Genomic DNA, 27331 nt, shown 5'->3' with positions numbered 1-27331 from the left:
GTATGTATGTATGTACATACATATGTTTGTGTGTATATATGTATATGTATGTTTCTCTTCTGCTTTTAATCATATAAATTCTTCCTCCAAAGAAGGAGCTGGTTTCTAACAAAGATTCAAAGTTCCATCATTGGAATGTACATAACAAAAACAATGTCACATTTTAAACCTCGGATAAGTCTTGCATAGTTTTTACTGTTCTGATTACAGATTGTATTTGTATTGTGTGAGTTGGTTGGTTGATTTCTGTTTGTAAAAATCCAAGTTTATTGAGACTGACAGGCATTTATTTACAAAACCAGGTGCTCCAGTTATTATTGGCATAAATGTAAACTTGTAATCCAGATATAGAAGCTAGAGGTTTCAAAGCAGTTGTCCATAATTATCTTCTTGTATTTGTATATGTATGTATATATGTATGTATGTTTGTATGTATATATGTATGTATGTATGTATGTATGTATGTTTGTGTATATATGTATGCATGTTCTTTTATTTGTTTCAGTTGTTTGACTGTAGTCAAACAAATCAATCCCAGGACTTATTCTTTGTAAGCCTGATACTTATTCTATCAGCCTCTTTTGCTGACTGAACTGCTAAGTTACGGAGACACAAACACACCCACATCGGTTGTCAAGCAATGGGGGAGAGGGACAAACTGACACAAGGATTTGGTTGGCCTGAGGCTATAGTAGAAGGCACTTGGCCAAGGTGCCACACACTGGGACTGAAACCAGAACCATGTGGTTGGGAAGCAAGCTTCTTACCACACAGCCACTTCTTTATATATATATGTTAAATAAAGTGAGACAATGTCCTGGATAATGGAACTGCAACTATAACATTTTTATACACTTTTATTTATTTTTATTTCTACATTCATTCTCCTATTTCCCTATATACTCATTATTTGCTTCCTTTTCCAAAATAACTCCTGATATTGAACTCTAATATTTCCCTCTATTTAACCATCACACATGGTCTCTGATGAAAGGATATCCCTAATATCCCAGAAACAGCCGTAAGACTACTTTTCTCTTTATAAATGTCCTATAAATTCCACACAGCCTTGGCTTAGTTGTCTCATTTTATTTAACATATACATAAGTCAATTTGCTCGACTAAAGGCAGTGCTGCAGCATGGCCAAAGTCAAATGACTGAAACAAATAAAAGAATATATGTATATATGTATATATATATATATATATATATATATATATATATACATATTCATAAGGAGAAAATATGTATATCCGAATTTTGTTATCTACTATTTCTTTCATCAAGCCTTCTGTAATAATAATAATAATTCCTGTTATATACTTTTTGCTCTGTGGAGAACAGTGATATGGAATTAATTTAATTTAATCAAATTAATTTTAAGTATTCTACCATGTTATTTACATGTTTATATCGCTGTTCAAAACAATCGTATGCATGTATTAAAATTCTTTTATATTTCTACATCTTCTCTTCTCCATTTTTTCACATACTTGTTGAGTTTCTATGCAATACTTTTCCATAAATTCTCATAACACACCATATACATGTAATGATAATTTCATATTCGCAAAAATTTTACGCCAGTAAAATATGAAGAATCTTGTTAGAAATCGCCCTTTGGAACCTTCCAAAGTAAAGGATGAAATATAATTCAACCTCTCCACATATCTGTATATAGAAAGCAAAATCATGATGGCACCTGTGCCTAGCATCACCTTCCTGGCACATGTAAAGACATTCGAGCGAGATCATTGCCAGTGCCGCTGGACTGGCTCCTGTGCAGGTGGCACTTAAAAAACACCATTTTGAGCGTGGCTGTTGCCAGTACCACCTGACTGGCCTTCGTGCCGGTGGCACATAAAAGCACCCACTACACTCTCGGAGTGGTTGGCATTAGGAAGGGCATCCAGCTGTAGAAACTCTGCCAAATCAGATTGGAGCCTGGTGTAGCCGTCTGGTTCACCAGTCCTCAGTCAAATCGTCCAACCCATGCTAGCATGGAAAGCGGACGTTAAACGATGATGATGATGATGATGATTGTATATATATATATATATATATATATATATATATATATATATATATATATATGTATGTATATATAAATATATATATATATATATATATATATATATATATATATATATATATATATATATATATATATATAAAAGAAGGACCAAGATCCTTCAGGTTCAGCAATAGAGACTGATAGAGTAAGCATCACGTTTAAAAATATATGTAATGGCGTTCATTTGTTCCTTTAAATCAGTAGCTCTCAACTGAGGTCTGTATGGCCCCTGAGGGTCCATATAAGATTTTTGGGAGTCCACACAAGAAAATAGTATACTGTAGGTCCACAATAGTATTTTAAGGACTCCTGAAAAAAATTTGCTTTAGATGCATGTATTGGTATGTATTGCAAGAAACAGCTCGGTTTCTTTATCTAATGTTTTACAGAGTTCAACCTACACAAGCTAATGTGTGAAAAATAAAATAGGAAATTTGAAAGAAGTCTCCATAAAACTAGATTTTAAATATGGGAGTCCTCCACAATAAAATAGTAATCAGAGGGGTCCATAGGTAAAAAATGGTTGAGTATCAGTTCCTGATCTAAATCCTTCAAGGTGGTGCCCCAGCATGGTAGCATTCTAAAGACTGAAACAAATAAAAGTTTAAAAATGTGTGTGTGTGTGTGAATGTATATGTTATACTTCCTATATCTTGACATCTCATACTAGTTTTAACTAAATATCATTGTCATACAAGCAGTGCTGTTTGTTTGTAGTTGCCTACAGAAACATATATTGACTAGGAGAAAATATTATCTATCTGGCAAACAGGTGAGCGTCCAGCTGTTGAAAATCTGCCTCATCGTTCTGACACATGGAAAAGTAGATGATAACGATGATGATGTGTATATATTATGTATATATAGATATATTTGGTTTTATATTTTTTGAAGCATGGCCAGCTGTTACAACTCATCTGTTCAGAGAGGAGTCATAGATACTTGGATGTGAAATGTATACACAACGGGGTACCCAAAAGAAACCAGAATTTTGCAATATTATTTTATTCACTTAGTTTTACATGTTTACACTTTTATTGCATTCAAAGTATTCTCCATTTGAAGCAATGCATCAGTCCAGGTGTGTTTTCCACTGTTTGAAGCAGTCCTGGAACTCTTGCAAAGTGATGCCTTTTAATGCCCCTTTCATTTTTTTTTTCTTCACCTTTTCCACATCTGCAAATTCCGTAGCACCAGCTTCCATCACCAGTGATGACCTTCGAAAAAAGGTCCGGATCAACTTCCAACTGTTCTTTCAGTTCACACCACGCATTCAGTTGTGACTACTTTTGGTCTTCCATGAGCAAGCAAGGCACAAATTTTGCTGCAACTCTTTTCATTCACAAACCCTCACTCAAAGTTCATTGGTAGGGGCTCTGGGGTGCAGCAGTCATATCAACAAGTTCATCAGTTGTTTGGTGATGGCCCTCCAAGATCAGTTCATGAATTTTCATGATGTTTTCATTCATTTGGGAGGTTGACAGTTGCCCTGAATGAGGTTGGTCTTCAATCGACAAGTGACCATTCCTAAGGCATGGCAACCACTTGTAAACTTGTGTTTTGCTCATGCTAACATCCTTGTAGTCTGTTTGAAGCATGACAACAGTTTTGGCCACTGTTTTCTTCAGAATTTCATAGAAGCACACTGTTCCTTTGTTTCAGTCATTGCAAAAACTGATGAACAGGGGAGAAGCACTGCAAAACAAAGATGTGCCATGTGGCAGTAGGACTTCACCCGATGACACAGGTCAGCAGACTGATGCCTGAGGGTTACATCAAGTGGCTTCTAGCTGCAGAAACCTGAACTGCAGTGGGTTTGTCCCACAGAGAATGTTTCTTATTTCTTTATTGCCTACAAGGGGCTAAACATAGAGGGGACAAACAAGGACAGACAAAGGGATTAAGTCGATTACATCGACCCAGCGCGTAACTGGTACTTAATTTATCGACCCTGAAAGGATGAAAAGCAAAGTCGACCTCAGCGGAATTTGAACGCAGAACATAACAGCAGACGGAATACCGCTAAGCATTTCGCCCGGCATGCTAACGTTTCTGCCAGCTCGCCAGAGAATGTTTCTGGTTACTTTTGGGTACCCCCTTGTATATATATATAGATGTCTGTGGTCATAAATAATCTTGATCAAGTTTACAGTCTTGTAGGGAGAAGTATGTGATAAGGCCTACGAATTGAAGCATGACAAATATGAGAGCCTCCTGCAGGACTGCAACAAGAAGGGTGACACAGTAATGGCTTTTCCCAGTTGGTGTTAGCTGTAGGGGATTCCCTGCTCAGTCGGTAGGGAGGATGTTTATAGCCATTGGAATGAAAAGAAAGGAGCGAAGGGTAGCACAGGATGGGAGAGGCAGCAGATAGAGTCTCTTGCTGGTTGTGGAGCAAAAGAAAGGAGTTAAGCTGGAGGCCAGGAAGAGATGAGAAACAGTGATTTGGCCACCTCTGCTGACCTACCAATGGGAGGGTATTACGGCTTAAGGCTGAAACGTCTGATTTATAATTGGACACCAACTGATGACATCAGTTACACCTGACCAAAAGCTCCATTCACTTTGGTGAATGGAAAAGAAATGCCTTCTTCTTGTTGTTATCAGCACACACACATATATTTATATATTCATACATTTATGTTATTGTTTTGCAAGATTCTTGATGTGAAAACATGTGCTGAAATAGTTATTATTATACTTGGGGATGATAATTAACCATATTTGTTTGATTTTCACTTTAGTTTTTATGTGTATTATTTTTATCTTATATGTCTTTGATAGTTCTTTCATCACATGTTCTGTGACCTCTTCAGTGGCTCTCTGTCCCATGTGTCTTCTCTTGTTCTGTTTATTTCAGTTTGTCCTTCTGTGGTATGCATTTCCAACTGTGTGGGTGTGTGTTTAGTATATGTGTCCCATATGTGTGTATATGGGTTTGTATATTACACTCATTGTACCTGTGTCATTTATTTATTTATTTATTTTTCTTTTTCTCATTTTGTCTTTTATATGTGTATGTATGTCTTGTGTGCATGTGTAAAGGTGTGTATATTGCATTGTTAGTACCCATGTCATTTATTTTTTTTTCTTCATTCAGTTTTTAGTTGTCAGGGTGTGTAGTGTGGTGGAGTTGGGGTTGTTATTACTCCATTCACATTTTTTGTTGAGGATTGGTCTATCTTTTATTATGTGTTTGACATCTGCAATTTGTCTGAGTGTCGTGTCTATGTCTCAATAAAATCCTAACATCTATGTTGTCAACTGAGCCTCCATGTTCTAATTGAGCATGTTGAGAGAGCACTGATGAACTTTTCTCCTCTTTGAATTCGTGCCAGTGTTCACTTATTCACTCACCTATGCTATGTGCTGTCTCTTCAATGTATGTTGTTATCCTGTTTCTGCACCATCCCTCTGTATATCTTATACTGTAGACTACATTCTTAGTTTTACAGTTTATCTGTGGGTTTAATCTACACACTATACACTTCCTATCTATATAGGGGCTTCTTTCAAATGGGTATGTTCTACAAGTCAAGGATTTTATAGGGGCTCTAGTCTTTTTTTTTTCTACTACTTTAATCCATTGATTCATCTTATCTAAGATTATCCTATAAAGATCTGCTAATTCATCTCCACAGGTAGTATTGACAAACAAATTCTGTCTGAATGCAATCATGGGAAAGTAGACATTAAAATGTTGTATTTAAGAGGTTGTTAGTCATTCATTCCTGATACTCCTATATTTCAGCTTCTGCATACGTTGTCCCAAATTCCATTTCACGAAGACCAAGAGAAGGAGCAAGAACAAGCAAATGTCACCTATGGTAATAAAACTTTCTATTTATTGATCTTTTTATTTTTAATAATTCTTTCATCTTAACCATTTTGATACCGACCTGCCCGAAACTGCCTTGATTCTTTATGTTTAAAGTGGTCTAAATTAGTACCTTTCATAAAATATCATGTAAATTCATGATCCAAATATCAGCTTAATAATGACAAAATTTTGCTGTGTCTAGGGAGAATTATTACACCCATATTATTAAAAGTGTTTTTTTTTTTTTTTTTTTTTTGACAATGCACTTTTGTTGCTTTTTGCACTGTAAAGGTTGCAAAAAGCAATGAAAGAACTTTGACAAAAAAACAAAATCAAAACAAACGACTTACTGTTTAACCAATTGAATAATAATAAAGGAGTGGAGTTGAACTAGTGCAGGCATAATGACTCTAGACACAAGATTTGTTTCAACACGTGAATTCACAATAAGAATCTTGCAAACCAGATGGAAAAAGAAAATAACAAAATTGTTTTACTAAATTCTTCATTATTTTCAAAATTAATCGAAGCAAAAGTAGTGTATTTCAATAGAAATGTGGTAAAAAAGGGTTAAACTTTTCAGTGTATTTTATTTCATCCTTTGGCATTGAGATTATTCATTCACATTGTTTTTTTTTAATTAATCAGGCTTTATCTTGTAGCTTTAGGGTTTTGATGATGCAATTATTTATTTTTTGGGATGACAGTGTTAAGGTTGGTGTGTCAAGTTTGAACACTATACATATAGAATATATTTGGGTCAGATATGGCCGGTTTAAATGCTAAAAGATTAGGCTGAACACAGAAGGTAGCTACTGACCGGTTTTTAGTTCCTGGTTAGTTCTAATCAAGTATGCATATAATGAAAGCAGTGTAGCTGTAACCATCCTTTTTTATTTTTTCAGACTATCGAAAGTGGGTTGTGATTTGAGAGAGATTTGACTACTGTTTCTAGCAAGTTAAGCAGTAATTGTACAGGCTCCCTTATTTGCTTAAAAAAAATAGTTATTTAGGAGACTGGTGTTTAATTACTGGTACATACATGCTGTATCTATTTCATTAACAACTACACATTGTGTCTTCTTCATGTCAACTACACACTTGTCTGCCTGGTCACCATATGTACTCTGTGACATTTTGAGAAATTAAATTTGGTTTATTTATATATTTATTTATTTTGTTTGTGGGTAGGAGTGCTGACATGTTAAAATGGGTTGTTCCATTGTTAAGGTATGCCTCCTTGCTGTTGAAATGGACTGCACTGTTGTTAACTTAGTCTTCCTTATTATTAGAATCATCACACTTGATACTGGCTACCAACTGGAGCATGCCTTGTAGTAGCTTCCTCCTCTCTCTCTCTCTCTCTCTCTCTCTCCTCAACTTCAGTTCATCTTCTGATATCTGTGTGTCTCATTAATAGATTCTATCTCAATTTTCATGAATCCTAGAGAATATCATACATTGACTCCCACACAAACAAGATACTGTTTCATTTTTCATATTTTATTTCCTACTTTGCGGAAAAAATTCAGAATAAACACACCAAAATCCCAAATATTGTGGAAGTAGGATTTGCTTAGAATTCTTAAAATATTCAAATATTTTGCTCTCAGAATCAGACTGTTGATTTTTATAATCTTTTAATCTTTGCTTTATACTAATCTCCTTCTATGTGTGTGTGTATATATACATATGTGTGTGTGTGTGTGTATGTATATTAATGATGTACTATACAATGCTTTTAGATAATCTAGAAATATTTTGATATAAGATATACTTATAATTTTAGCTTATTTACTAAACTGGCCCATCAAGATGAAGAGGCTCAATCACTTGCTATAGATTAACTACTTGGACATCAGGTAATGCCACCATCGGCACCGGCTAAAAGTCAATATGTACATCAGGTATAAGGCGGTGAGCTGGCAGAATCATAACTGTGCTGAACAAAATGCTTTGCAGCATTTTGTCCATCTTTATGTTCTGAGTTCAAATGCCACTGGGGTCAACTTTGCCTTTCATCCTTTCAGGGTCAATGAAATAAGTTCCAGTTGAACCAACTTTTCCTGCAAGTTTCATTGAATACCGTTCACAACTTTTTGAGTTATTTTGCACACAAATGGACAAACCAACGACGGTGATAACTTAACCTCCTTCCTTGGAGGAGTTAATGAAGTGTCTTGCTCAAGAACACAATACATTGCCTGGCCCAGAAATCAAAACCACACTCTAACAATCATGAGTTCCAGATCCTAACCACTAAGCTCTGTGCCTCCACTAACATATATATTACTAGTAGTAGTAGTAGTAGTAGACATGTGTATGTGTATATATATATATATATTTTGACAAAATATTTTGACAAATTAAATTTAAATGTTGAAGTGAATCTAACGGATTTTGTGTGTTATTTTAAATTGCTTATAAACACCTTCCACGCTGCAATTGTTTTCGTTCCAGCACACAATCTCAGATCAGGTCACTTGCTATGCAAGTACATCTCCGTAATATATATATATATTTATATATGTATATACATGAAGGTTTTGATAATATTATCTGATAAGTAGGTTTTGTAAAAAATATAATTTTGAAAAAACTCATTTAGAACATTCCTTATGAAGGATTTCAAATATCAGTAATTTGTTTTCTGTGATTGTTTCAACTTTATAAGGCTCTTTATAAGGTATGCAGGTATTTGAAAATAATAGTCATGTGGGTGTTTGAAAGTACCTCACGGAAGATGACCATACTTTGCATATTTATGAACTGGCCTTTGGCAAGGCATAACACCTGTTCAGCCATCCTGCCAGAGATATAGTGAAGTCATGAGACTGCAGCATGGCAGATTGTGAAGAGGTAGTAGAAGAGTTCAGCTGAGCCATTTGTGCATCTTATGTTGATACTGAACTGAGGAATCCTAGGAGATCAATTGTTAGGATACCAAGCTCTATCAAAAGAGTTACTGCAACACATCCATAGGGTCAGCATCCATGGTTGCGTAATCAGCTAATGAAAGATTAATTATGACTCAAGCTCACAATTCAAATTTATAATAATGGAATTGGATGGTGACAGAGTGTCATGGGAATCTACAAAAGCAATGATAAAAGACATAAGGCACTTATATATACAAAGTTAGAAACTTCTAGAAGCAGGTAGAAAATTATATGATTTATGATGATGGAACTCAGAGTAAATAAAGCTAATACAGACAAGAATATTGGATTTAAAAATCCTTTGGATGGAAAAAAAAGTCGAAGGACATGAACCTATATATTGTGTATGCATGTCAGATGTTCTACCATTATACCAAAGCAACATTTGTTATTTTTTCCATCAATTTTAGGAGCTTTGTCCCTAGCAGTGGGAATTGTAAGGTGTTTACATTCTAAGAATTCAGAAATTTTGAGAGATACGAAGTAAATTATTCTTAATCGTGGAACTTTAAGTAGCTATAAAGAATGGTGTGTCATCCATTGATTTATTTTTTTCATCCAAGCAGTTTTTCAACCCAGAATTCTATATGTTATTATTTCTGACTTTAACTTTGTGGCTGTTAAAAATAGTTTTCTTCGCACACATGCACACGCACACACACACACACACACACAATATATTCACATATACAGATGTATGCATATATGGATGGATATACATATATATATATATATATATATATATATATATATATATATATATATATATATATACATATAGTGGGTCATCCCATAAACAATGCAATATTTTCAATTGCATGAACTAAAAGTTGGAGGGGGTCAGGATAAACTACTTGCATCAACTTGCTATAAAAGCAGGTAGTAATTTTACCTTGTGCGTATTCTTAGTGCAAGTTTTGAAGAGTGCAGTTCGATTTTAACAGTTATTTTTCCAAAGCTATAATAGAAGTGACAAAGAAGCATATTTGGCATATTTTGCTTTATGAGTTCAATAAAGGCAACAATACAATGGAAAGTTCAAGGAATATTAATGCAGTATATGGGGATCAGACAATAAATGTAAGCCAGTGTCAATGGGGGTTCCAGAAATTCCAAGCTGGAAACTACAGCCTAGAAGACGAGCCTTGTCCTGGAAGATCTATAGAGATCAACGAGGATGTCCTGCAAACCCTGGTGGAACAAAATCCCATCATAACTGTTGAGAAAATAGCAGAGATGCTTGGATTTGGTCATTAAACCATTCATTGACACCTGCATGCTATCAGAAAAGTCTGAAAATTTGGTCAATGGGTTCCTCACAAACTTTCCAGGTCTAATTGCATGCAGAGAGTGAATGTGTGCTCTTCTTTGCTGTTGTATCTCATGAATGAACCTTTTTTGGAATGAATACTGACTGATGATGAGAAATGGGTTCTCTATAAAAATGTCAAGTGCCGAAGACAGTGGGTAGGGAAAGGAGAAACACCAGCATCCCAGGTTATGATAACAAAGGAGATCTACTGCGAGCAGCTTGAGTGGCTGAAGTCAGCACCAGAACAAAAATGAGCATCTTTGGTTTCAAAACGAAAGGTGTTCTTACATCAGGATAATGCTTGGCCAGGCCACATACAGTGAGGATGACATTCCAAAGGCTGGAGCAGTTTGCATGGGAAACTGTATCCCACCCACCATATTTGCTGGACATTGCCCCAGCTGATTATCATTTATTCCACAGTCTTCAAAATCATTTGGATGGAAGAAATATCAATTCTGTAGACAAGGTCAGAACAGTACTGGAGGAGTTTTTTTTCAACACAGACATGTGAATTTTGGAAGAGGGGCCTTGCAAGTCTACCAGATGGATAGAAGAGCATTGTAGGAAATGAAGGAGAGTGTATTTTAGATTAAAAAGGAACTTTAATTTATCTTAATTTTGAAAAATAAAAGAAGTATAAAAAAACCCACATTATTTATGAGATGACCCAATATATATATATATAAAGAGAGAGATTGGTAGATAGATAAATATCATATATATGTACGTATCTAAAGAAAACACAAAGATGAGGTGAAAGAACAACAATCAGCGTGATTTAGGTTGATGCTCATGAAAAATGGAAGATGTCTTTAATATTCTGAACCTATGCTCTTCCATATGCATAAGAGGGTGCTGAAAAGTTCTTGGCTTTGGGGTAAAGGGAAATACAAAATGATTTTATTCAACATATTTCCCTCTCAGATTCACACACTTATTGCAGTGGTCCTTCAGTTTTTCCAAGCCCTTTAAATAACTTGGATGGTTGGGCTTCCAAGCAGGCCTTTTGCGATACCCTTAAAGCCAGGAACTTTTCAGCACCCCTGGTTTGTAGGCCCGACCTTCCAAGTTATCTTACAGGACTAGGAAAAACTGAAGGACCACTATATATATATATATATATATATATATATATATATATATATAGATAATACAGATTGTTTATTTGCATTTTGCTTTTGTTTTATTTGTTCGTATTGAAATGATTATGCGTTGTACTCCACACTGCTCCTCTTCACCATCTTCTAATTTCTGTAATGTAGCACATAAACCCACCAAAGAGATGATGTACATCAACTGGGCAGAGCAGACCTGTGATATGATTGATAGACAGTACCGAGCTTTCCATGAAAGGGTAAGATTCTTAATACGAACATCCTCTGATACACTCTTGTCTGGATAATAGCTTATCTGTTTGAAGATGGATGGGGAAGCTGATGTTGTTGTTGTTGCTGCTGCCATTGCTACGATTCCTTTTGTTGCTGTTGATGCTGTTGTTGTTGTTGTTGGACTTGACTTATGACACTGATGTAATTGATCAGACACTAAATAGCAACCTACAGCTCCAACTGTTTTGGATAATTTCCTTTTTACACACACACACACACACACATAATGTGTGCGTGTGTGTGTATATATATATATATATATGTATGTATGTATGTATGTATGTATGTATGTATGTATGTATGTACGTATGTTTAATTTAAAAATAGGATAAAATCTCTATAAGAATTTATCAAGTAGTATATGTGTATATATATATATATATATATATATATATATATATATATATATATATATATATATATATATATATATATATATATATATATATATATATATTTATGTATATGCACATATATGTAAATATATATGTGTGTATATATATATATCATCATCATCATCGTTTAACGTCCGCTTTCCATGCTAGCATGGGTTGGACGATTTGACTGAGGACTGGTGAAACCGGATGGCAACACCAGGCTCCAGTCTGATATATATATATATATATATATATACACACACACACATATATGTATATACATATATACACATACATATGTGTGTGTATTTATATAGTTGAATACATTTGTGTGTATATATCTTCTTTTATCGTCTTTTTACTTGTTTCAGTCATTAGACTGCGACCATGCTGGGGCACCACCGCTAAGTATTTTAATTGAATGAATTGACCCCAGTACTTATTTTTTTGTTTTGTTAAGCCTGGTACTTTTCTGTCTCTTTTGCTGAACTGCTAAGCTATGGGAACATAAATACACCAACACTGGTAGTCAAGCAGTAGTCGGGTCTAGCACTGGCGTGAGGACACACACACACACACACACACACACACACACACACACACACACACACACACACACACACACACACACACACACACACACACACACACACACACACACACACACACACACACACACACACACACACACACACACACACACACACACACACACACACACACACACACACACACACACACACACACACACACACACACACACACACACACACACACACACACACACACACACACACACACACACACACACACACACACACACACACACACACACACACACACACAGGCTTCTTTCAGTTTCCTTCTACCACATCCACTCTTTGACTGTAGTTGGCCTGAGGTTATAGTGGTAGATAGTTGCCAAAGGTTCTGCACAGTGGTACTGAGCCTGGAACCATGTGGTTGGGAAGCAAGCTTTTTACCACAGAGCCATGCCTGAAAAAAAAAAAACTGGTGTCCAAAGCCTTTGCATCTAATCCTCTTCCACCATCAAAATTAAAAAGAATTGTTGTTGTTTAGCCTCTGGTTAGGTTTTTTTTAACCCTTTCAACTTGCCTGAAACCACTTCTGGTTTTATGTTTGAAACATCAGAATATTAACGACAATCATCATCATCGTTTAACGTCCGCTTTCCATGCTAGCAGAGTTGGACGATTTCCCTGGGGACTGGTGAAACCGGATGACTGCACCAGGCCCCAATCTGATCTGGCAGAGTTTCTACAGCTGGATGCCCTTCCTAACGCCAACCACTTCGAGTGTGTAGCCATTCCTCATCATCTTCATCATCGTTTAATGTCTGTTTTCCATGTTGGCATGGGTTGGACGGTTTGGCAGGATCTGACCAGCCAATGATAGTGGTGGGGGCTGTTCAGACTCCCATTGCCTGTTGTGGCGTGGTTTCTATGGCTGGATGCCCTTCGTAATGTCGACCATTTTACATAGTGTACTGGGTGCCTTTTACATGCTGCTGGCACAGGTGTATTTATACAGCACCAGCTAGAGTGCATTTCATGTGGCACCGGCACCTGTAAAGGACAAGCCTGTATGTTTGGATGACTGTGATTTTACTTAGCTTGATGCATCTTCTCAAGTACCACAAATTACAACTCCTGGCTCTATGTCACTTCCTCAAAAATTAATTGAAACAGGCATAAAGTATTTCAACAGAGACATCATAATGAAAAGGTTAAGGGCCCTATTGTGAAACATGCTCTGGCTGTGATCATCCTATTTAAAAAAAAATTTTTTCAAGCATACCTTAGATCAGTTTGGTTAAGAAGCTGGCTTTGCAACCAAGTGGTTTTTGGTTCAATCTCACTATGCCTCTGCAGAGGTTCGATGTCACCTTGGAGGATGCAGAGGGGCTGGCATGGGACCACCAGTGATGGAGAGCACTGGTGGACCTGGTCAGTTCTACACAAGATGATGTCTCTGGGACCACTAAACGAGAATGACCCCCACCCAGCCCCATCAAGCAAGTGCATGAAGCAGCAAGCAGCAACCCCACTTTGCAGCCTCTTGGGGAAGTGTCTTCTACTTATGGTTCCAGACAAACCAATGCCTTGTGAGGGAATTTGATTGGTGGAAACTGTGTGGAAGCCCATCATATATGTATGTATGTATTCTTTTACTTGATTCAGTCATTTAACTGAAGCACCGCCTTTAGTCAATCAAATCGACCCCCGGACTTGTTCTTTGTAAGCTTAGTTCTTATTCTATCAGTGTCTTTTGCTGAACCACTATGTTACGGGGATGTAAATACACCAGCATTGGTTAAGTGATGTTGGGAAGACAAACACAGACCCATACACACATATACACACACATGCATACATACGTATATAATATATATATGTATGTATATATATATATATATATATATATATATATATATATATATCATCATCATCATCATCGTTTAACGTCCGCTTTCCATGCTAGCATGGGTTGGACGATTTGACTGAGGACTGGTGAAACCGGATGGCAACACCAGGCTCCAGTCTGATTTGGCAGAGTTTCTACAGCTGGATGCCCTTCCTAACGCCAACCACTCAGAGAGTGTAGTGGGTGCTTTTACGTGTCACCCGCACGAAAACGGCCACGCTCGAAATGGTGTCTTTTATGTGCCACCCGCACAAGCCAGTCCAGGGGCACTGGCAACGATCTCGCTCGAAAATCCTACAGGAGCCAGTCAGGCGGTACTGGCAACGGCCACGCTCAAAATGGTGCATCTCATGTGCCACCCGCACAAGAACCAGTCCAGGGGCACTGGCAACGATCTTACTTGGCTTGCCGGGTCTTCTCACGCACAGCCCATTTCCAAAGGTCTCGGTCCGTAGTCATCGCCTCGGTGAGGCCCAATGTACGAAGGTCTTGCCTCACCACCTCAGCCCAGGTCTTCCTGGGCCTACCTCTTCCACGGGTTCCCTCAACTGTTAGGGTGTGGCACTTTTTCACGCAGCTATCCTCCTCCATTCTCACCACATGTCCATACCAGCGCAATCGTCTCTCTTGCACGCCACAACTGATGCTTCTAATGTTCAGCTTTTCTCTCAAGATACTTACACTCTGACGGGTATTCACATTGACATTACACATCCAACGGAGCATACTGGCTTCATTCCTTGCGAGCTTACGTATGTCCTCAGCAGTTACAGCCCATGTTTCACTGCCATGTAGCATGGTTGTTCGTACGCATGCGTCATACAGTCTGCCTTCATCGTTTAACGTCCGCTTTCCATGCTAGCATGGGTTGGACAATTTGACTGAGGACTGGTGAAACCGGATGGCAACACCAGGCTCCAGTCTGATTTGGCAGAGTTTCTACAGCTGGATGCCCTTCCTAACGCCAACCACTCAGAGAGTGTAGTGGGTGCTTTTACGTGTCACCCGCACAAAAACGGCCACGCTCGAAATGGTGTCTTTTATGTGCCACCTGCACAAGCCAGTCCAGGGGCACTGGCAACGATCTCGCTCGAAAATCCTACAGGAGCCAGTCAGGCGGTACTGGCAACGGCCACGCTCAAAATGGTGCATCTCATGTGCCACCCGCACAAGAACCAGTCCAGGGGCACTGGCAACGATCTTACTTGGCTTGCCGGGTCTTCTCACGCACAGCACATTTCCAAAGGTCTCGGTCAGTAGTCATCGCCTCGGTGAGGCCCAATGTACGAAGGTCTTGCCTCACCACCTCAGCCCAGGTCTTCCTGGGCCTACCTCTTCCACGGGTTCCCTCAACTGTTAGGGTGTGGCACTTTTTCACGCAGCTATCCTCCTCCATTCTCACCACATGTCCATACCAGCGCAATCGTCTCTCTTGCACGCCACAACTGATGCTTCTAATGTTCAGCTTTTCTCTCAAGATACTTACACTCTGACGGGTATTCACATTGACATTACACATCCAACGGAGCATACTGGTTTCATTCCTTGCGAGCTTACGTATGTCCTCAGCAGTTACAGCCCATGTTTCACTGCCATGTAGCCTGGTTGTTCGTACGCATGCGTCATACAGTCTGCCTTTTACTCTGAGTGAGAGTCCCTTTGTCGCCAGCAGGGGTAAGAGCTCTCTAAACTTTGCCCAGGCTATTCTTATTCTAGCAGCTACACTTTCAGCGCACCCACCCCCACTACTAACTTGGTCGCCCAGATAGCGGAAGCTATCGACTACCTCTAGTTTTTCACCCTGGAATGAGATAGAAGTTGTTTCCTGTTTGTTTACAGTCTTTATTGCACCTGAACATCTGCCACAAACAAAAACTAACTTGCTAGTTAACCTGCCTTTGATGTTGCTGCACCTCTTATGTGTCCATAGCTTGCACCGGGTACATCTTATAGAGTTACTACCTACTCCTTTTCTACATACTGAGCAGGGCCATCTACCTGAAGGGGTTTGTGTTTTATCTACCTTCCTACTTATTAGGATTTTGGTTTTAGCTGGGTTGACTCTAAGGCCCTTCAATTCTAGACCTTGCTTCCACACCTGAAACTTCTCCTCTAGTTCTGATAGTGACTCCGCAATTAGGGCAAGGTCATCAGCATAGAGGAGCTCCCAGGGGCAACCTGTCTTGAACTCCTCTGTGATTGCCTGGAGGACTATGATAAATAAGAGGGGGCTGAGGACGGAACCTTGGTGGACCCCTACCTCTACCCGGAATTCATTGCTGTACTCATTTCCAACCCTCACCTTACTGGCAGCATCTCTGTACATGGCTCGCACAGCTCTCACTAACCATTCTTCTATCCCAAGTTTCCTCATTGACCACCAGATAAGGGATCGGGGGACCCTGTCAAAGGCTTTCTCCATGTCAACGAAAGCCAGGTACAGAGGTTTATCCTTAGCTAGGTATTTCTCCTGCAACTGTCTCACTAGAAATAAGGCATCAGTTGTGCTTTTACCTGGCACGAACCCAAACTGCATCTCATCTAAATTGATTCGCTCTCTAATTAGTTGGGCTATGACCCTCTCTGTAACTTTCATAACCTGATCTAACAGCTTGATGCCTCTGTAATTATTTGTATCTAAAACGTCACCTTTACCTTTGTAGCAGTTGACTATGATGCTGCTACACCAGTCATTGGGTATGACTCCTTCGTGTATCACCTGGTTCGTAATACGGGTGACTAGGCTATAGCCAACACTGCCAGATATTTTGAGCATCTCTGCAGTGATTCCTGATGGGCCGGGGGCTTTCCCGGTCTTCATACTCTTAATTGCTTTATCTACCCTGGTACTATCAACTCGGATAGCTGGTCCCTCTATTGGGTCGACATACGGCAGGCTCTCTTCTCCCATTCATTCTCTTTATTAAGCAATCTATCGTAGTGGCATCTCCAGACCTCTTTCTTTGCATCCTCATTTAATGCAAGCGTACCATCATCCATGCGAACACATTTCTCTCCTACAACATCACTATTCTCTCTCCTACACTGTCTTGCAACACGAAATACCTCGAGTCTTTGGTCCTCACGGCGCAGAACATTGGCAAATCTTTCCTTATCTGCTTCCCCTCTGGCTAAATAAACCTGTCGCCTAGCCTCCCTTCTGGCACATTGGTACAATTCCCTGCTACCACCGTTCTTCCAGTCCTTCCAAGCCTGTTTCTTTTGTCTAATAGCCCTGTCTACCTCCTTGTTCCACCACCACGTTACTCTGGGTCGGGAGGGGACCTTACACCACCCACAAATCTGGTCGGTGGCTTTCAACAGGTTGTCCCGCAGAAATCTCCAATTGTCTTCCACGTTGTATGATGCTATATCCCCTTCTATTTCGTTAAATGCTTCAAGTAACTTGTCTCTAAGTCTCTGTCCGTTTGCAGAGTCTTTAAGCTTCCACACCCTTCTCCTCCAAGCCTGTCTAATTCTGGGCACCCATTTTGCCTTGATCCCAAAGTCGCTAACTACTAATCTATGTTGTGGGGTACATTCTTCGCCAGGGTAGGTTTTGGCATTTATAAGCCGCCCTCTTTCCCTATTTCTGGCGAGGATGTAGTCGATTTGGCTAGAGTGTCTGCCGGAGCGGTAGGTGACTAGGTGACTGGCAGGTTTCCTGAAGTTGGTATTGCAGACCATAAGATCGGTTGCATCACAGAACTCCAGCAGTCTGGTTCCCTCCTCGTTGCGGGAACCGAAGCCATAGCCTCCATGTATGCCATGGAAGCCTCCAGCACGACGTCCGACATGACCGTTGAAGTCTCCAGCCACAAAGAGAAGGTCCCTGTCACTCGTCGACGAGGTAGTTTGCAAGAGGGTGTCATAGAATTGGTCTTTCAGACCATCTGGTAGCCCCGGTTGAGGTGCATAGGCTGAGATGACAGTAGCTAATCTATGATGAAGCACTAGTCTGATCTTAAGTACTCTGTCACTTACTCTAACGACCTCGATTACCTTATCCACCCATTCCTCCGCTAGAAGTATTCCTACGCCCCCGACCCCGTCAGTGTTCCCTGCCCAGAAAATCTTGTACCTGTGTTCTTTGCCTGTGAGGAACCTCGCAGAACCTCCTCTCCATCTTACTTCCTGGATGCAGCACATATCTACGCGTCTCCGTTCAAGCATCTCAACAATTTCACCAGATCTACCTTTCAGCGTGCCGACGTTGAGAGTGCCAATCCTAACAGTATGGGTGTTGGGGGTGTGGGCCTGTAGCCTGGTAAGGGGAAAAGCAGTGTCGTGTACCTGAAAAGAAAACTTGCAATTGGAAGAATTCATAAGCAAAAGCAAAACAGTACCTACAACCTGCAAACATTTCTCAAACTTAATGCGCTACCCAAAGGTAGGGGAGAGGATGGCCAAGGCCACTAGATGGGTTCCGGGAGACAGCCGAGGATGACAGGATGACAGAGGAATGAACTTCCGGTGGAGGGGGTGGGAGGGCGGGTTACCGTCAGCGAGTAGATAGGGCTCTTAATTGTAGATTTTAAATATTTGAGCGACAACAATGCATAAATCGTAATTTTTAAAAGAGCAATGAATTCTAGGTGAATAGAATATAACGTAGCATGAATTTAGGAAGCTTAGAAAATGAATAAGTATGAATTTAAGACAACAACTGAATTCAATTGAATTTCATGGAGAGAAACAAGATAAATAATAGAGGGCAAACTAAAGCGCGAAGGTATGAGATGTTTGAGGCCGTAAATAAATAAAAATCTCTATCTTATCTGCATCTTGGAGACTTCGTCGTAGTATGTCAGCGGAGAGAAGGGATTGAGATAATTTAGAATGGATTTCTCATTTATATATAGCCAGAACCTGAAGACCTTAAGGAAAAACTACGAGAGAGAGAGAGAGAGAGAGAGAGAGGATGGAGGGGTAGACAGAGGCATGGCGGGAGAAAAGATCATCATCATCATCATCATATATATATATATATATATATATATATAAAGAGAGAGAGAGAGGGGGGACCAGTCAAGCAGCACATCACGCTGTAATTCTTGGGCTGAGAAATCAACACTTAAAAGCCATAATTTTAAGGAGCGATAAGAATTTTTGAATAAAGGAAAATGGGTAGGGGTGGGTATGTCAGCGAGTAGATAGGGCTCTTAATTGTAGATTTTAAATATTTGAGAGACAACATTGCATAAATCGTAATTTTTAAAAGAGCAATGAATTCTAGGTGAATAGAATATAACGTAGCATGAATTTAGGAAGCTTAGAAAATGAATAAGTATGAATTTAAGACAACAACTGAATTCAATTGAATTTCATGGAGAGAAACAAGATAAATAATAGAGGGCAAACTAAAGCGTGAAGGTATGAGATGTTTGAGGCCGTAAATAAATAAAAATCTCTATCTTATCTGCATCTTGGAGACTTTGTCGTAGTATGTCAGCGGAGAGAAGGGATTGAGATAATTTAGAATGGATTTCTCATTTATATATAGCCAGAACCTGAAGACCTTAAGGAAAAACTACGAGAGAGAGAGAGAGAGAGAAAGAGGATGGAGGGGTAGACAGAGGCATGGCGGGAGAAAAGATCATCATCATCATCATATATAAATATATATATATATAAAGAGAGAGAGAGAGGGGGGACCAGTCAAGCAGCACATCACGCTGTAATTCTTGGGCTGAGAAATCAACACTTAAAAGCCATAATTTTAAGGAGCGATAAGAATTTTTGAATAAAGGAAAATGGGTAGGGGTGGGTATGTCAGCGAGTAGATAGGGCTCTTAATTGTAGATTTTAAATATTTGAGAGACAACAATGCATAAATCGTAATTTTTAAAAGAGCAATGAATTCTAGGTGAATAGAATATAACGTAGCATGAATTTAGGAAGCTTAGAAAATGAATAAGTATGAATTTAAGACAACAACTGAATTCAATTGAATTTCATGGAGAGAAACAAGATAAATAATAGAGGGCAAACTAAAGCGCGAAGGTATGAGATGTTTGAGGCCGTAAATAAATAAAAATCTCTATCTTATCTGCATCTTGGAGACTTCGTCGTAGTATGTCAGCGGAGAGAAGGGATTGAGATAATTTAGAATGGATTTCTCATTTATATATATTCACATACATATATATATTTATATATGATGAGCTTCTTTCAATTTCCGTCAACCAAATCCACTCACAAGGCTGTGGTTGGCCCGAGGCTATAGTAGAAGACACTTGCCTAAGGTGCCACACAGTGGGACTGAACCTGGAACCATGTGGTTAGTAAGCAAGCTACTTACCACACAGCTACTTGCCACTCCTGCACCTGTGCCATACAGCCACTCCTGCGCCTATATCATCATCATCATCATCGTTTAATGTCCATCTTCCATGCTGGCATGGATGGGACAAATAGAATATATACCACCATCATCATCATGTAACATCCATTTTCCATGCTGGCATGGGTTGGACAGTCTGACTGGGCTGGAATACTGGAAGGCTGTGCCAGGCTCCAGTCTGATTTGGCACGGTTTTCTACAGCTGAATGCCCTTTCTAACGCCAACCACTCTGTGAGTGTGATGGGTTAAGCTATATAAATATATATATATAGTAAATCCAAAAAGAACAAACACAAAAAAACAACAATGCAAGTACATGGTACACTCAGGAAAGGAAAGAAAGATGGTTTAACATTTCGAGCAGGCACTCTTCTTCGGAAACAGAGGAAGTCCAATAGAAGGGAAGACAGAGGAAGAAAATCGCCAATGATTTACATATGGTTACACACACACATTTGTATGGATATATGTGTGTATTTTTATCCTCCCCACCAACTGATAACAGATATTGGTTTGTTTACATCCTTGTATTTTAGCAACTCAACTGGCAAGACTAATAGAACAAGTACCAGACTTTAAAAAATGAATAATGGGGTCACTTTGTTCTTCTAAATGCTTCAAGGCGGTACCCCAGCATGGCCATAGACTGCAACAAGTAAAAGATAAAAGATATTATTAAGCACTTGCAGTCACTAAATTATTAATACAGTATATCAAAATACATTATCCAATGTGTCCTTCCTTTCTATTAGCCACAGGGTGTAAGTTGAAGGCTTAACTGCTATTTCTAGCACGTTTTGTAGTCACATAGTAGCTTCATTGTCTCATCAGATGAAGTTTAATATTTGAGGTGTAGTGTTTGCTTTAATTTGAAAAGTATTTTTTCATTATAGATTTTTCTCTGTGCTACCCACTTCTGAATTTGGTGTTTCATGGCAGCTGTGTGTTAAGAAGTTTGCTTCCAACCACATGGTTCCAGGTTCAGTCTCACTGCATGGCACCTTGGGCAATTGTCTTCAACTGTAGCCTCAGGTCAGCCAAAGCCTTATTGAGTGGATTTGGTAGATAAAAAAATGAAAGAAGCCTGTTGTGTATGTATGTGTGTGTGTATTTTCAAGACAGTGCCCCAGCATGGCCACAGTCTAATGACTGAAACAAGTGAAAGATAAAACCTGCATGTGTGTGTTACTGTCTCCTTGTCTTGACATTGCACAATAGTTGTAAATGAGCATCACTGCCATGCAAGCAGTGTGGTTCATTTCCAGTTTTCTGTGATAAACCTATCTGGCCATGGGGAAATATTATTACCTCACTTGGGAAAAGGAGAGGATTGGGAACAGGAAGGGCATCCGGCCATAGAAAATCTTTCTGAACAAATTCCATATGACCCTTTGCAATCATGGAAACATGGACGTTAGAATGATGGTGATGATAATGGTAGAAGATGCATATAAGTGTGTGTGAGTATGATGATTTGGGTGATGGGTGAAGCTTTCAACTTTTACTCTATTAAGCAATTGCAAAATTGTCTGCAATTTATAGGATACCAATCTATCACAGACTCACTATGTCAAATGCAGGATTTGAACTCAACTCTCAGGCATAGAAAATAGCCCATCAGTTATATGGTATACTGCTGTTGTTTACAGTTAGATGGCAGCTAGCTACGGAATACCAAAACAGGAGGTGCCAAACATTTTTCTTCGTTCCAAAATGAATGAATCTTAAGACATGTCAGGAAAATATTTCACATTAATTTACTGATGCTGTTGTTGTGGTTGGTGGTGGTGGTGGTGTTGTTAACTCCAGGTCAAACCCGCTTGTATAAATAGTGCAATAATCAAAGGCATTTCAGCTGTAATCATCTCATCTTTAATTTTTCAGGCAATTGCTTCTCAAACACATGGTCTTGGGTTCTGTCCCACTGTGTGGCACCTTGGGCAAGTGTCTTCTCTAATGTAACCCTAGGCCCTTGTGAGTGAAGTCGGTTGACTAAAGCTGAAAAGAACCCTATTGCATAAATATATATCTATATGTGTATGTATGCATATATTTATGTATTTGAATGTATACATGCATATATATGTATGTATGTGTGTGTGTATATATATATATATATATATATATATATATGAGGAGGAGAGTCTGCCAAATGTTGACCCAATTGAGGGACTGGCTACCTGAATCAACAGTTCCGTAGTAGATAAAGCAATTAAGGATATTAAGTAGAAAGTCAGACAAATCATAAATCCCTTCATGTAGATGGCCCTGCTTGATCTGTAGAAAAAGTGTAGCTAGAAACTCCATAAGATGCACCCAGTGTAAGCTTTGGACACATAAAAGGTGTAGCAATATCAGAGGAAAGTTAACAAGGAAACTAGCTATTGTATGTGGAAGATTGCACAGGTACAATAAATGCTGAAAATGTGCAGAAAATAGACTCCATCAACTGCCAGGGGGGCAAGCTAGAGGTAGTAGATAGCTTCCATTATCTAGTTGACCATGTTAGTTGTGGATGTGGATGCTCCAAGAGCGTAGCTGTGAGAATGTGAGTGTGCATGTGCAACAGAGTGTAAGCATCTTGAGAGAAAAGTTAGGCATAAGAGGTATCAGATTTGGTGGGCAGAAGAGGCAACAGCACTGGTATGGTTATGTGATGCGTATGGACAAGGACAGCTGTGTAAAGAAGTGCCGATCTCTAACTGTGGAGGGACCTGTGGTGGAGGTTGACCCAGGAAGACATGGGATGAGGTGGTGAAGTATGATCTTTGAACTTTGATCCTCACAGAGGCAGTGACTAGTGACTGAGACCTTTGGTGATCTGTTGTGCTTGAGAGGACCCATCAATGGTAATTTCAATGGTAATGGTAATGCTGATGGCACGTAAAGAACATCTTTTGAGCATTGGGCCTCACGGGGGCAAAGTGGCTGAGTTCCTTTCAAGTGTTGGGTCTCAAGGAAGAAATGACTGAGAGCTTTGGCATTATGTCCTGCTTGAGAAAAAGACACATCAAGCCGAACAAAATCACAGTTGTGACAGATACCGGTGTCTCACAAATTGGCATGTAAAAGTACCCCAGTGTCATGCAAATGGCACCTGTGCTGGTAGCACCTAAAATCACCCATTACACTCTTGCAGTGGTTAGCATTGGGAAAGTCATCCTGCTGTTGAAAACCATGCCAAATCAGACTGGAATCTGGCACAGCCTTCCAGTGTGCCAGCCTGGTCAAACTGTCCAACACATGCCAGCATAGACAGCGGACGTTAAATGATGATGATGTATATATATATATATATATATATATATATATAATGTTAATTGATTAAGTAACCAGATCTGTCTCAACTAACACTGGAGATCCTGAAGTAGATCCAATGGAAATATACCCCAACTGCGGATGACACCAGGCAGCCCAAACTGTGCCAGTACTCTACTCAACACTTCAACACACTAATTGGCATATACCTATTAGTCCAAAATATTAAATATATATGTGTATGTGTATATAGGTATATACGTGTATACACGTAAAAGCACCCACTACACTCTCTGAGTAGTTGGCGTTAGGAAGGGCATCCAGCTATAGAAACTCTGCCAAATTAGATTGGAGCCTGGTGTTGCCATCCGGTTTCACCAGTCCTCAGTCAAATCGTCCAACCCATGCTAGCATGGAAAGCGGACGTTAAACGATGATGATGATGATGATGATGATATGTATATGTGTGTTTATGTATTTAGCTATGTGTATATGTGAGTGAATATATATGTGTGTGTGTGCGAGTATATATGTATACATGTCACTTAGTGGTTAGGGTATCCAGCTTATGATGGTAAAGTCACGAGTTTGATTTCTGGTGGCATTTTGTGTCCTTGAACAAGACACTTCATTTCAAGTTGCTCACTTCACTCAGCTGGAAAAAATGAACACTATCAGTATTTAAAAAGGGCTAGTCTTGTCACACTGAATCTCCCTGAGAACTACATTATGAGTACACATATTAGTGGAATGCTCAGCTGCTTGCATGTTAATTTCACTAGCAGGCTGTTTCATTGATCGGATCAACTGGAACCCTTGTTGTGACTAAGAGAGTGCCACTTAAAAATGTATGTGTATATATGTATAAATGTATTTCTATATATATGTATGTGTGTATGTATGTAGATATATATATATATATCATCATCATCATTTAATGTCTGTTCTCCATGCTGGCATAGGTTGGATGGTTTGACCAGGCTTACATGTTGGAAGGCTGTACCAGGCTCCAGTCTGATTTGGCATGATTTTCTACAACTGGATTCCCTTCCTAATGCCATAATGCTAATCAATCTGAGAGTGCAATGGGTGCTTTTATGTGCCACCAGCATTTGTGCCATTTGTGTGACACCAGAGTGCTTTTACATGCCACCGGCATGGATGCCAATTTACATGACATATGTATGTATGCATATAAACAGCTGGGAATGCCTTATTGTATTGGGCCCTAGTATATGACTGGTATCTACTCTTATGGGATTTGAAAATGATGATTTTAGTTTTTAGTTTCATCTGAGAACAAAATAGGATGTTGTGAAATTCAGGTCAAGGCTATTAGAAGTTGTATTAGCAGGGCCTGCAGATTACCTTGTCAAAGAAAAAATTCAATAACAACAAAAACAGAAATAAAATAGAGGTTGTTGTTGGATGGGTAACATTGGTATAGTTATTTGGGGATAATTCTGGTTATCTTTTCATGTTGATAATTGTGATGATGATGTATTTCCAGGTCTATTTGAAAACAATTTGGGATTGCAAGGTTGTGAAGTTATTAGACATGGTTGATAATGAAACCGCAAAAGGTAAGTGCATGTCTATGTAGGCTTTAAGTTTCATGTATATATGTGTGTATGTGTGTCTAAATATTCATATATATATATATATACATATATATATATATATATATATATATATATATATATGCAAACACACACACACATATATATATAAATGAAGACTATGAGGAAGTTCATCGAGACTGATAGAATAAGTTCTAGGCTTACAAGGAATAAGTCCTGAGGTCGATTTGCTCGACTAAAGGCGGTGCTCCAGCATGGCCACAGTCAAATGACTGAAACAAGTAAGAGTATAAGAGTAAGAGTAATGACCAGAATTGTTTTTCCATCATCACATAAATGTTTACTTAGTTATCTTGTTGATGCTTTATGCATTAAGTCAACGCCATCATACACATAGAGGATATTGTTTGAATAAAATGCAGCTGAAATATAGAATAGTTGACATGTTATCAGAAATCTCTTGAAATTGCAGCAGATTTTACACCCAATTTATAAACTAGCTTTAAAAATATATTACAGGAAAACACACCAAAATAAAATTTTTTCTTCTCACCATTAAATTACAAACTTGGAAACCATTGAATAAACTTCAGATAACCAATGTTAATTTCATGCATTCAGGTACAAACATACAAAGTATAAAGTTCTTGACTTTAACTGTTGGAATAACCATACAAATAAGACACTTCCATGATGGCTGATCTTGTATTGGTAACAATGAGATATTATTACAAAACTAGTTCATGTCATCATTGTCACTGTCATCATCATCATCATCATCATCATCATCATCATCATAATCATTGCTTTATGTCCACTTTCCCACACAGACATGGTTTGGACAGTTTTTCTTGATGCAGAGTTTTATAGTAGTGTAGCTGATTCTTATGACTTGCAGTGGCAGTTTACCTGTCCCAAAGCCAAAGCATGCACAAAAGTAAATAGAATAACATACATTCACTCTATAATTACAGAATACCCAAGGAAGCTTCTGTGTAATCACATGGTCTGTTCCAAATAGTAGCTAAGTTTTCCTCAAATCACACTGTGTACTCTTTACTCTCTTTTACTCTTTTACTTGTTTCAGTCATTTGACTGCGGCCATGCTGGAGCACCACCTTTTAGTCGTGTTAATCGACCCCAGGACTTATTCTTTGGAAGCCTAGTACTTATTCTATCGGGGTCTTTTGCCGAACCTCTAAGTAACGGGGACGTAAACACACCAGCGTCGGTTGTCAAGCAATGTTGGGGGGATAAACACAGACACAAAAACATACACACACACATACATATATACGACGGGCTTCTTTCAGTTTCCGTCTACCAAATCCACTCACAAGGCTTTGGTCGGCCCGAGGCTATAGTAGAAGACACTTGCCCAAGGTGCCACGCATTGGGACTAAATAAAACACAAGAGTAATAAGAAAATAATGAATCAGCTTTAGTAAAATGGCTCAAACTGAGACATGCTTATGTTATCAATTACATTATATATATTATAGGTGTGGCTGTGTGGTAAGGAGCTTGCTTCCCAACCACATGGTTCTGGCTTCAGTCTCACTGCATGGCACCTTGTGGAAGTGTCTTCTACTATAGCCTTGGGCTGACCAAAGCATTGTGAGTGGATTTGGTAGATGGAAACTGAAAGAAGCCCATTGTATATGTGTATGTATATGTATATATATATATATATATATATATATATATATATATGTGTGTGTGTGTATATATATATATATATTTATATAAGGGCATTACTATACAATAATGCCTCACGCTATGAGGGACTC

At 38.9% G+C, this 27331-nt stretch overlaps 1 protein-coding gene across 1 annotated transcript in view; it reads left to right on the top strand.

The window, feature by feature from the left end:
• The window catches only part of LOC106873221 (methionyl-tRNA formyltransferase, mitochondrial), a 59305-nt gene that overhangs the window by 25802 nt on the left and 6172 nt on the right, over window positions 1-27331 (top strand). The window contains exons 7-9 of the mRNA XM_014920477.3: window positions 5827-5902; window positions 11412-11503; window positions 25472-25544. Of these exons, the coding sequence (XP_014775963.3) occupies window positions 5827-5902; window positions 11412-11503; window positions 25472-25544 (241 nt within the window). The remainder of the gene's footprint in view (window positions 1-5826; window positions 5903-11411; window positions 11504-25471; window positions 25545-27331) is intronic.

This window comes from Octopus bimaculoides, chromosome 18, assembly GCF_046866305.1.
Source record: "Octopus bimaculoides isolate indiv1 chromosome 18, ASM4686630v1, whole genome shotgun sequence".
Lineage (NCBI taxonomy): Eukaryota > Metazoa > Mollusca > Cephalopoda > Octopoda > Octopodidae > Octopus > Octopus bimaculoides.
This window is presented reverse-complemented; position numbering and strand designations above follow the sequence as displayed.